General features: G+C 39.9%; 1 protein-coding gene across 2 annotated transcripts; it reads left to right on the top strand.

The window, feature by feature from the left end:
• Window positions 1-1,055: 1,055 nt before the first annotated feature.
• TMEM267 (transmembrane protein 267) lies at window positions 1,056-10,031 on the top strand. 2 transcript variants are annotated; one of them, XM_014071402.2, is made up of 3 exons: window positions 1,056-1,111; window positions 4,950-5,337; window positions 7,514-10,031. In XM_014071402.2, exons 2-3 carry the CDS (start codon window positions 5,014-5,016, stop codon window positions 7,847-7,849), a joined length of 660 nt encoding a protein of 219 aa, XP_013926877.1. In that variant the 5' UTR covers window positions 1,056-1,111; window positions 4,950-5,013; the 3' UTR covers window positions 7,850-10,031. The 2 variants fall into 2 exon arrangements, with proteins under 2 accessions (XP_013926877.1, XP_013926878.1); XM_014071403.2 differs by having other exon boundaries at window positions 1,066-1,111; window positions 4,891-5,337.
• Window positions 10,032-12,380: the final 2,349 nt, after the last annotated feature.

Here is a 12,380-nt window from a genome sequence, read left to right as displayed (position 1 = left end):
GGTGGCACAACAAGTTTTCTGGTGGATCTAAGCAGAGTCAGGCTGGATTGGTCCTTGGATGGGAAAACAAGGAAATCCCAGGGTTGCAAGTTTGCCTTGAAAATAAGACCAAAAAACCCCTTACATCCTGTTAAAAGGCTGTGCCAAATCCCTTCAATAACATTGCCAAGAAAGCTGCATGACAATTTACAATAGCAGAGTTGGAAGGGACCTTGGAGGTCTTCTAGTCCAACCCCCTGCTCAGGCAGGAAACCCTATACCATTTCAGACAAATGGTTATCCGACATCTTAAAAACTTCCAGTGTTGAAGCATTCAAAACTTCTGGAGACAAGTTGTTCCACTTAATAATTGTAACTCAGGAAATTTCTCCTTAGTTCTAAGTTGCTTCTCTCCTTGATTAGTTTCCACCCATTGCTTCTTGTCCTGCCCTCAGGTGCTTTGGAGAATAGTTTGACTCCTTCTTTCTTTGTGGCAACCCCTGAGATATTGGAATGCTGCTATCATGTCTCTCCTACTCCCCCTTTTCATTAAACTAAACATACCCAGTTCCTGCAACCGTTCTTCATATGTTTTAGTCTCCAGTCCCCTAATCATCTTTGTTGCTCTTCTCTGCACTCTTTCTAGTCTCCACATTTTTTCTACATCGTGGTGACCAAAACTGAATGCAGTATTCCAAGTGTGGCCTTACCAAGGCATTATAAAGTGGTATTAACACTTCACATGATCTTGATTCTTTCCCTCTGTTTACGCAGCCTAGAACTGTGTTGGCAGCTACTGCCCATTTCCATCTAAAAATCTCGAATTTTCATATCTCTTGTTTTTTTTAAAAAACGAATTTTTCGTAAAACTAAACACGAAGCCCAAATAGACTTAACAACAGCGAGTATCCCTGTTAGTTCCCGGGCCTTTTAAAAAAACGCCTCATTTTTCAGCTAGCCCCAACTTGCCGCACACGGATGCTTGATGCCAGCGGGCGGGGATGGGGAAACACCAGTGATGGAGTGAAGGTGGATGGGCGGGACTTGTGATCTCCGCAGCCCGGCGGCCGTCCCAGAATGCTCCGCGCGCGCGTTGCCGGTCAATGGGCGCCTCAGCTGGGGCCGGTGTGAGGTGAGCGAAGCGACTGGGCCAGAGGAGGGGGGTGGATGCCGCGGCCGCGGGGCCAAAGAACGCCTTCCCCCCCCCTCTTCCCAAATCCCCTGAAGCCGTTATCCCTTTTGGGGCCATCCGGAAGGGCGCTGGGGCAGAAGCGGCTGACAACGGAGGAGCGTCTCGTGGGCGAGAGGGAGGGATGCGAGTGTGGAGCTCGGCTCTCACATGCCGGGGGTGACAGGAGAAGATGGGGGGGGGGGGGGGTGTCCCTGCCCTTTTTTTTCCCAGGCAGAAATGCAACAGGGGAACGAAGTCCTCGCTGCGCTCAACGGCAAGAGAGCGTAGACAGACGGGCAACGGTCAGCCATGGCTACGAAGTCCGCCCACCCCCTCTCCATCCCTGCATCTTCGGCACTTGGATAAAGCCTGGGCAGCTAAGCCTCCTTTGTGGACCGGCTGCCGTTCTGGCAGGCGAGGCCTTCGGGGAAGAGTGATTAAGGCTGTGTGGGGTTAATGGTGTGGCTGTTTACATCTTAGGGGGAACCATGGGAAGAGCAGCCAGCCGGCTGTGATTGATTCGGTTTCATCTCGGAACTAAATCATGGATGCAGCGAGGTGGGATTTAACGGATTAACAGAGTTGGAAGGGACCTGTAGGTCATCTAGTCCAACCCACACAGCCCCCTCAAGCAGAAGGCCCTACCTACACCATTACTGACACATTGCAGCCCAATCTCTTCTTGAAAGTCTCAAGTGATGAAGCTCCCACAACTGAAGACAGTGGTCTCCGGGGCTCTGGACTAGATTGGAAAGCTTTAAAAAGAAAATAAAAGGCAAAAGCAAAAACCATTTGAATGGTTTGCCACAAAAGCTACCTGGACAATAATCATAAAATAACAGGAGTCCATCTTGGCCCAAGAATGCAGTAAATTGACAGAATAATTAATCCCTGGAATGACTGGCCCCCAGAAGTTGTGAATGCTCCAACACTGGATGTTTTTAAGAAGAGATTAGATAACATTTATCTGAAATGGTATATAGGCTTTCCTGCCTGAGCAGGGGGTTGGACTAGAAGACCTCCAAGGCCCCTTCCAACTCTGCTATTTCTGTTATATATATTTGCTCTGCGGATTTCTTGGATTTCAATTCACAGCCAGCATGGGAATGGGTGAGATGGGATCAATGGTGAGTTGCAGGCGGTATGCCCTGGTACAGGCATACCGGAGCCTGCTCGGAGCACCGGATACTGTTCCACCCACCCGCTCGAGCTCCTGACCTGTATTTTAAGGCTTCCGTGACACACATGGCACATACAGCGCCTATGTGACGCTCTGAAGCATCATGGAGGCTCTAAGACGCATGCGCGCGCTGGGCATGTCCATGTGGATGCCCCCGGGCCAACCACTGGATGGGATATACAACATCTGGAAGGCAATGTGATGAGTGCTTCCAGCATAAGTGAAAGGATGTTTAATTCTGCTGTGGATTCCTATCTTACCTTCTCTCCTGTCAAATTTTAGATGATGAGCATCATAAGTTCTCAAACTCAATACTCATTTATTGTATTGTGTAAAGCAGTGTTTTCCCAAACTTGACAGTTTTAAGATACTGGGACTTCAACTCCCAGAAATGAAATCCACACAAGGGAGTTGATGTCTTAAAGCTGCAAAGTTTGAAAATCATTGGCATGTATGATTACTATGAAATTAATCAATGGGTAAGAGCAACATTAAAGGAAATGGAAGCTACCAACATCAGAAATTGATAAAAGTTAACATGTAACAGGAGCTGGAAAAGACATTTGGGGAGGTATTTTACATAGATAAAAACACTGCTGTAAACAGTCATGATGAAAGATAACTACTTTTTAAATTTAGAAACAATACAATTATTGCATAGGAGGAGAAAATACAGTATATACAGTATAAAATGATTTAATGGGTAGAAATGAAGGTAGCAAAAAACAGGAATATGTTTTAAATGAGATGTTAAAACAATAACAATAATAGGATTGGGTTTTAAGGTAGATCACAGATTATATATAGCAGTAATTATATAACTAAACACAATTGAGAGAAGTAAAAAGGAAGATTGGAAAGAATAGAATAGCCATACAAATAAGTCCACACATTTTTAGGCTGAAGTTTGCATGTAATTTTTTCTGGTTTTAGTCATAAAAAAAATATCAAAATGCTATCTTTAAAAATGATGGTTTTTGCATCCCATCCTGTAGATATTTACAGCTTCTATAAAATCTCAGGTTCAGTTTGTGCTGTTAGACAGCAACAGGTCTCTAAAGTAGTTACATAACTTTTAAAAAAAATCAGCATAGCGGAATATCGCAATTTGAAAAGTGAACATAAGTTGAAAATTTGCTTTTATTGTGAGTGATTGTTCAGTAGTAAAACATACTTTTTAGTTAAGCTGTTATCATAACAGTTATCAGGTACACTGTGTTTTTGAAGTATAGTGTTAAGCTTTCCTTGGAGATGTACATTTGCTATAGTTCTTAAATTCACTAAAACGCAATTCTTTTGAAAGTTAGAACAGGCCAACATATTATCAGTATGTTAAAAATTTGCTCTCAGATAAAAACACTTAATGCTACAGTGGTAATAGCCACTTTTAAAACTATGGCTATAAAGACAAAGTTTCTATGAATAAATCAGTAAGCTTGGCTTTTTAAATGTTTTATATAATCTCTAGCAATTTAGTGTAACTGGTAAACTATTTTATGAATTCGTATAAAAATCACAATTATAAATACATTGAATTGATTGATCCCAATCCTCCAGTTGAGAGTGCTGGAAGATGGGGTGCATGAAAAACTCTGAATAAGCAGTAACATATTAGATCGTACTGTTCTATAATTCTGTTTTTTTTTACAGAGTCTCATGTTTCCTTCTGTTACTGTTTCCACTTACATTTAAAAATTTGTATGACAATCTATGTTAGATTTAGTTGCATGATTCTAAATGGATCTTTAATTACTTTTTTAACCTAAGATATCAAATTTCCTAACCAAAGCACAAGCACAGCAACCCTTCATTTTTAAAACTTTACTTTGCCATATACTGTAGATTCCTCATTTTCTAATTATGGCCAAATGAACTTTCCAGAAGAGCAACTATAATTATTTTAATATCATCATCCAATGCTAAATGCAGGATAAAATCAAATTTCAAAATCATTTCCTCCTGAAATGTAGTTTGTACCCAGCATTCAGAAAGTATCATCCCATTTTGTGACAAGGCCTGGATAATGTGAATATGGACATTATAAACATGTTATAAAATTAACAAATACTATTAAATATAATTCAATAATAATATATTAATGTTATTTTAATAATTATTGTTCCCTTTATAACTAGTCTTGCAATTCTGTTTAAGAATTCATCCACATATGTTGTGTTTATCTTCAAAAGAATAATTGAAAAGTGTGGTTTTTTTTCCTTTTGAAGATAAATTTATCAATTGCAAATACGTGTATATAACCATATGTCCTTTTGCTAGGAGAGGAAGGTTAGACAAACAAACATTTAAAGATATTTAAGAGGGCTTAAGAGAGAAAAGTAAAATAAAAATGAGACGAGGGGGTTTGATGCTCTCTGAGATGTTTCATTACCAATATTTGAAAATAATATAATTGCCTACTTTTGAAAATAATACGGTGATGTCAAAACATGAAAAATGTTACAAACTGTATCCAGGGTGCATAGTTTTCTTTCTATGGGAGTGTGACCTAAAAAATTTACAATTAGTTCACTGATTTCTGTTATATTTTTGCTTATTTAAGGAAGAAGAGTATCAGAATTGGCAAGGCTTCTCATTAAGCTTTCTTTGTGATAATTACAGAATGCCTGAAGATTTTACAGAAAATGGGCTGTGTATACCCTAATGAGATTTTGTGCATGGAGACATGTTGCTTGCTATGGCGTCTGAGACTGAAAAAGCCAATGCTCTTCTCCAGTTGTTCAGCACAGCGTCTGTTATTTCAAGTCTAGGACTGGGGATTTTCTGTTATTTAGCAGATAGACTTCTGCAATTTCCTTTCATTCAGCAAACTTACTGGCTGCGGGCATTGTCCGATAATATGGTGCATGGTATTATAGGACTGTGGTCATGGGCCATAGTGATTGGACTCAAGAAAAAAAGTGACTTTACAGAAGTAATTTTAGCTGGTTTCCTGTCCTCCGTGATTGATATGGATCACTTTATTCTAGCTGGCTCCTTTTCACTAAAGGTAAGTAAACATAAGTTTATTCACCTGAAATTTCCAGTATATTTATGAGAAAATAAATCTGAAGATACTTTAAAGAATAAATGTTGCAAAAATTAGTTTACAACTTCATTAATATCATGAATTCAAGTTTTAGCAAATCTATTTAGTAGACTAAATTACAACTTTTATTGCAGAATAAAAATAGTATTTTTGGGGGGCCACCTTGATATGACATTTCTTGCCTGTGTTGAATTTGATTAAAGAGAAACTTGGGCAGCTTTTCATGTTGTTTGCTGTCCAAGGCTAGGAAGCAATTTACATTTGATTTTAGGGTGAAATCTCTCATTCATATTATTGATAGATATACAAAGTTTTATAGCTTTATTAGATGTATTTTCTATGAAAAGAAATAGCATAGCTTGTCTAATCCCAGAGGCAGATCTTCCCAGGTTTTTCTAGAGGAAATTCTGGAGTTTATATTTGTTTCATGGAGAGCACACATTAACCTTGATTATTTTTCATAGTAGTTTATTGAATTGCCTGGTTCAGTCATAATGCTAAGCAACGGTTAAAATTTCATACCACATTGGTTGGCTTTGCACAAAAAACATTATGCTTTGTTTGTTTGTTTATTTATTTGTTTATTTATTAATTAGATATCTTTCTTTTATCCTGCCTTAGTACATTATGTGGAGGGATCCATAGGTGAACAAACAATAAAAAAAATTCACAGTGAAATTGGGGGCAAGGGATAACTGTAAAAACAGGGGTTTCCAATCTTGGCAACTTTAACATTTGTGGACTTCAACTCCCAGAGTTGAAGTCCAAGTCTTAAAGTTGCCAATGTTGGAGACTCCTGCTGTAAAGGATTTTATTCTCCAGAACTACCATATCTTCATTATCACCTGTATTTAAACTGGAGAGGATGAAAGCTCATTGTTTATCAACTTTTCCATCTTCCAAGTTGAATGCCATAGCTTAAAAAATGGAAAGCTTTCTAAAAAGTGGTGGGGATATTAAGATTGAGAATCCATAAAAACAGTCCAATCTGATTGTTTGCAAAAACTGTGCATTATATTGCTTTTGTTTTGTGAGTGACACCCTTGTCCTTATTTGACCGTAAATACCTTAAGCCAAACACTATTTGACCTTAAACACCTTGGTTCAGTGTTGTGGTTGGCAGGTTGGTTGGTTCCTTAGCTAATAGGGGGAAACTGACATGACATTCGATATAAGAACTCTGTAATCAACCAAGCATAATCCTCTGATAATGCTGCTCTGTTTGTCCCATTCCACACACTTCAGATACTTCAAGATCCTTGGAATAATAGCAAGGATTGTTATGCTGTTTAATAGGCAGATTGGCCAACCACGAAATCAGGCTTAATATGCAGTCTTTTTAATCTTGTAATTTCCATAGGTAAAAAAATATACTGCTATAGTAAAATTATAGTTTATTAAGAATGCCTGATAGAAAACTATTATTAAAGTGTGCCCAGTTAAAATATAGTTGAAAGAATTTAAAATTCCATCACAAGAAGATTTAGTTTGTGGTTTGTATTCCCTCTTTTTGGATAGTGTATTTAAGAGGAAAAGATATATTTGAAATAACAATTATCACCACAGAGCAGAGGGAAATAACTTAGCATTCAATTTTGATATTTTTTTAAAGATCTGCCCTCCAACATTTTAAAACAGGTAGTAATCAAGTTGTTTTATTACACCTTTCCAGTAGATGGCATACTTGAAAAAGAATTTGAATATATTGATTTTGTATGTAGGATTTCTAATTCTCATTTAACTCTTATTTACAAATTTTGATTCAGTAGGTTTAATGTTGTATTTAAGTAACTTGGTTTTTTAAGTTTGATAGATAGATGGAAGTACTGAAGGCTTATCCATTCATTCTGATCATCATAATTTATACTCCTCACTTCTGGTTCACATAAGATACCAACTACAGGTGAAACAGACTAAATATAGTAGTTGCCTTATTTAATAAAGGAAAATATCCATCTGGTCTAGAACTGGAGCTTTAAGGACAATCTGCTTAAAAAACCCAGAAGGAGCAAGTTTTTAATACACTCATTTTTTATTGTCTTTTGATAATCCTGGGCATAAAATGAAAATCAAGTAATTTGGTGCAGCTGTTACGTTATGTTAGCTTTTGTACCTTTTTTTTTCTTCTCCCTCTCAGGCTGCCCTGACTCTCCCACATAGACCATTTCTTCACTGTTCTACTGTGATTCCAGTTGTGTGTCTGATGTTAAAGTTTGTTATGCACCTCCTCAAGCTGAAGGATTCCTGGTGCTTTCTTCCTTGGATGATGTTCATCTCCTGGACTTCGCACCATGTTCGAGATGGAATACGCCATGGCCTGTGGCTCTGCCCCTTTGGAAAGACTGTTCCCCTGCCTTACTGGCTTTATGTGGCCATCACCGCAACTTTACCTCATCTCTGTTCTTTTCTTTTGTATTTAACCGGAACAAGAGAACTGATGTCAATAAAACATGGGATTCATATTGATGTGTAAAGGTATTGAAGATGGTTCTGTTCTTGAAAATATTTTTTTCCTGATTATTGAATTAGGTCAAAGTTAATGTTGCATAGCCTAATGAAATGACGTTGATTTCCTGCAGTCACTGCTGCACAAGGTATTTGTGTGACTGGTAAGGGACATTTTATTTATTGGTAGCTCCTTTTTTTTAGATTTTATTGTTATCTGTTTTAAGTGTCTGTAAATAGATGCTGGTCCCAATCATTGTTTTTCTTGCCTGAACATAGTGGCTAAAACCCCTTTTAATAAATGGATTCTAGTTTCAGAAAGCAAACAAAATACATTTCCTCTGATTCGGCATCTGTTTAATATCGGGACTAAAGGGCTTACTGTATAGAAGTTGTTACTGTAGATTTCTAGACAGCTGATGCCCGCTGCTTCCCTTGAAAGATGGGGAAAAATGGATAAAATGCTATCTGTCTCCGCATTACTTAGATGTTCTCCTGTATCTTCTGCTTTAGGTATTTGCCATAGATATTGTCAGATGTATCTGCACCATTTTTAATATATGAACAACATCACTGATAAAAAGTTTAAAATTCAACACTGTACGTTATTTAGGAAAATATAACAGTAGTGACACTGCACTTTAAGAAATGGCAAGAAATAGGGGTCTTTGGAGTTAATGCCAGCTCCCTAAAAATCTATATTTTGGTTGGGTTATGCAAAGTAATCAGAAGAAATTATTTGCCAACAGGTAGGTATACAAAAGAAGGGATTAAAAAAAAATCATGAAAACAGTCACATGTTTTGCAAGGCTTGTACATCAAAAGCTACGGTATTTCTGTGTGTCTATATGCATTTACAGACAATACTACTGTGTTTCCCTGAAAATACGACCTACCGTGAAAGTAAATCCTAGCTTGATTTTTACACGTGTGCTCAATATAAGCCCTATCCCCCACAATGAGCCCTGATTAAGACTCCACCCACTCCAGGGTGCACAGGTAAAGATTAAGCTAGGGTGGGGGTGGGGGTGGAGCTGCCCTACTACTTACCTTGGGACAGTTGCTGCCAGGCCTTGCACAGTCTGGCACCTGCCTTGCTGGCCCATTTCTTCTGCAGCCAGCAAGCTTTCCTGAAGGCCTCTGCAGCTGGTAACAGTTTTGGATTGATTCCGAGCTCTGTTATCGGCTGCATAAAAAAAGCCTTGCTGCCCGCAAGTGAGGTGAGTCAGTGAACAACAACCCCTCCCCCCAAAAAAGAAGACCTGGTGCCTTTTTTGGTGCCAAAAAATATATATAAGAAAGGGTCTTATTTTGGGGGAAACACAGTAATAGTGGGCAAAGTGGCTGGGCATGCAGATACATTTGGAGAATAACCAGGAACAGGTTTTAAAGTGGCTGCATCTATATTGCAAAAGACGTAGCTGCCTTAGCAATTTGAAGAATGGTGCTTCATTCATGTTCTCATGAATGACACAACGTGCAAACTAATACTGACTTTGAATATTTTGTACTGTCCTCCTTTATGCCTCTTAATTTCTTAAGTACGAGTGATATAAGTTGGGGTAGATGAGTGGAATATTATGTAGTAACAGGCAGAATATTCTTTTGCCACTTGCAGAGAGGTTGCTTAACATTCAGAACACTGGAGAGATGTTCTCATTTTGAAATGAAATGGTTTCCATTTTATAAAGAATATAAAACAGCTAAAATGAAGAATGTATTGTATTGCCTGTAACATTCTGGTATGAACACAAATGCATTTGCTTTCAGGATTTTCACTGAAATCATAACAGAATTAACATTCCTGGAAGAGTTGGTGCCAATTAAAATATTTTCTGCTTTTATTGAATGTTAGTATTCCTTTTTGTTTGCAAAAGAATATTGAAATGTGCAATATTGCAAACTATCAAGAACTTCTAAGCAATCTTGATAAATAGTTTCTAACAGAATAACAGTTGGAAGGGATTGTGGAGGTCTTCTAGTCTAACTCCCTGCTCAGTCCAGTCTCTTCTTAAAAACCTCCAGTAATGGAGCATCCACAACTGCTCATTGTCTTTTGTTGTTGTTTTGCTGTTTGCTTCTGTTTTATTTATATAAATGCACACATATTTGCCTGTCTTGAAAAATACATAAGAAAGTGGAATCGGGAACAGTAATTCCTGTGAATGTTTTACAATAATACTCCTTTTGCATTAAAACTGCTTTAAATACCTGCTGTTGAAATAGCCTTTCTTTCAACTCAAGGCAGCAAGTATACTTAATACAGGTAGTTCTTGGCTTGTGGCCGGACACTTAGCAAACATTCCAAATTATGACGGACCCCAAAAATGAGACTCATGATCCAGATTCATAGTTCCAATGTGTAGGAGGATCTCCCCTCCTGCAGTCACATGACCCAATTTGGGCAATTAGCATTCAGCCCACATTTAGGGCTGTCTGCAGTGCTACATATTCACATGACCGCAATTTACGACATTTTCATCAGAAACGGTGATTTACTTCCAGTTTCTAGCAAAAACTGCCCCATGCTTAACAGCCAGCATGTTCACTTAATGATTGCCATGTTTGCTTAATGACCTCTGGGGGGAAAAAAAGTAAAATAGGGCACAGTCTCATCCCCCAACTTAGCAATCAAAATTGTGGACTCAATTATAGTTGTAAGTTGAGAGCACTATCTACACCTGCATCTTGCTTTTTGCATAACTATCCATGAAGTGGGTTGGACTGAGAGAGACGCAACCAAAGATTTCATAGGTTTCATTTGTTCTCTTTCCCACACATTACATGTTAACAATACGAAATTGCATCAAACAAAACATATTTTGTCCTAAACAAAACAAAAAATAGACCAACTCAGAATACTCCCTTAGAACAATTCAAGTTTTATAATAAAGCAGGATAAAATGTGAACTAAAATATAAGAAGACATGGCAAAAGGGACAGATAAAAAAGCTTGCTTGTAAAAAGACAGGAAAATGTCATCAGCCTTCAACCACAGAAGTCCAGTAAAAGTTCCAGTAAATGTCCTTATGTCAAAAGCCCAAAACCACAAGGTTCTCCTAGGCACTGCTTGGAGTGTCCAAGCATGGGTTAACTTCAGCTTGCTGCCCAAGGACTGAGTTCAAATTTTGTGTAGCCAGGCCTCCTGCTCCCCATAGAAGCTCAGTTTTAAAAACTCAGTCGCCCTAAAAGGATGCAGTTGGGGAGCTCCAGTCCTTGAACAGCAAGTTGGACTGAATTAAAGGGGCATACTTCCAGAACTATTTCATATACTGGGAATATTACAACTAAGCTGTGACTGTGATAGAAGTGTGCCATGGCCAGCAAGATTGTGTCTGAAGCCTGGGATCAAGCTGAACCTCCCGCTCACAAGCGCAGCAGTCCCAACCCTGCTGCTAAGGGGAACAGTGCAGGCTGCCCTGCAAAAGGGAAACAGCCCCAAGCCAAGAAGGTCTCAAAAGCTGCAGAAAGGTTGGCTGAAAGGAGACAGAAGAGAGACAGTTTCAAAAGGCAGTTAGTGCCCAGGCACAAACTATGCAAGCCAGGGAACCACCTCCACCACCAGTCCCTACGGACATTCCCTTGGTGGAGACTCCACGAGAGGGCTCTCCATCTCTGGTGGATGAAGGGGATTTTGGATTTTCTCCCAACTCTTCCACGGCATCCCTCAGATCTCCTATTTCCTCTCTGGAGGAGGTAGACATGGAAGAGGCTTGTTCTCTAATGGGGGAGGAGGCTCCTCCCACTGGCCCTATTTCTGGGGAGGCTCCTGAGTTGTCCCAACGATGCAGGAGGTTGTTCAACAGGCAATATCACAGGGGATTGCTAATGGCATCCAACAACGGTTTATTCTTGCCCCTCTTGAGCAAAGCCAAGCCCAGAGGACAAAACACTGGGGTTCTCCCTCAATCTTCCGGGGCCTCCCCTCCTGTTTCCTCAGCTGTCAGCGAGGTGTCTGATGAGGAAGAGGGTAGACAGGATGCCCCTGATCTGCCGGAGGACGAGAACCCGACCCCCGGCGCCCCCGCATTCTCTGGCTTATTTAAGCCTACAATGTTCAAGGCCATTCTGACCAAGGCTAGAGCTTCATCCATTCAAATGGGACTTCCTGCCCAATCTGACAAGACTACCACTGATCAGGGTAACAAGGAGACTATAGGACCAGGGGATACAGGCGCAGGCCTCTTTAAGGAAATCACTCCCCCTCGGGGGTTGGTTCTGGTGCCACAGCTGTTCCTGGATGTCATCCAGCGAAAATGGGTTCAACCTGGGTCAATGGCCAATCCTAGTGGGGTGGATAAAAAGCTCTACTCTGTGGAGACCACCATGGAGGAGCTTTTGAAGCTGCTGCAAGTGGATGATCCCATAGTGGCGCTAACTTCCAAATTGGTTCTCCCAGCCGACCTACTGGAAGGTTTCATAAAACTGTCATAAAACTCACATGGCCATTGCGTGGGCCATGAAAGCTTCCTCCTCCTCTTCCTACTTCAGCAGGGCAGCCCTATTTTGGCTTCTCAAGCTGTTAGCCAACCTTCCTGCTGGGGATACTAGGTCATGCC

The sequence above is a fragment of the Thamnophis sirtalis genome, unplaced genomic scaffold, assembly GCF_051295495.1.
Source record: "Thamnophis sirtalis isolate CommonGarterSnake01/CBP01778 unplaced genomic scaffold, rThaSir2_p1.2 scaffold_5, whole genome shotgun sequence".
NCBI classification, from domain to species: domain Eukaryota; kingdom Metazoa; phylum Chordata; class Lepidosauria; order Squamata; family Natricidae; genus Thamnophis; species Thamnophis sirtalis.
Note: the sequence above shows the minus strand (reverse complement) of the source record. Positions and strands in the feature narration are given on the sequence as shown.

Excerpts from the sequence above, each read along its gene's own strand:
- TMEM267 (XM_014071402.2), top strand. The coding sequence starts at position 5,014 with ATGTTGCTTGCTATGGCGTCTGAGACTGAAAAAGCCAATGCTCTTCTC. Across the intron at positions 5,338-7,513 it reads CTGGCTCCTTTTCACTAAAG|GCTGCCCTGACTCTCCCACA; the intron begins GTAAGTAAACAT and ends TCTCCCTCTCAG.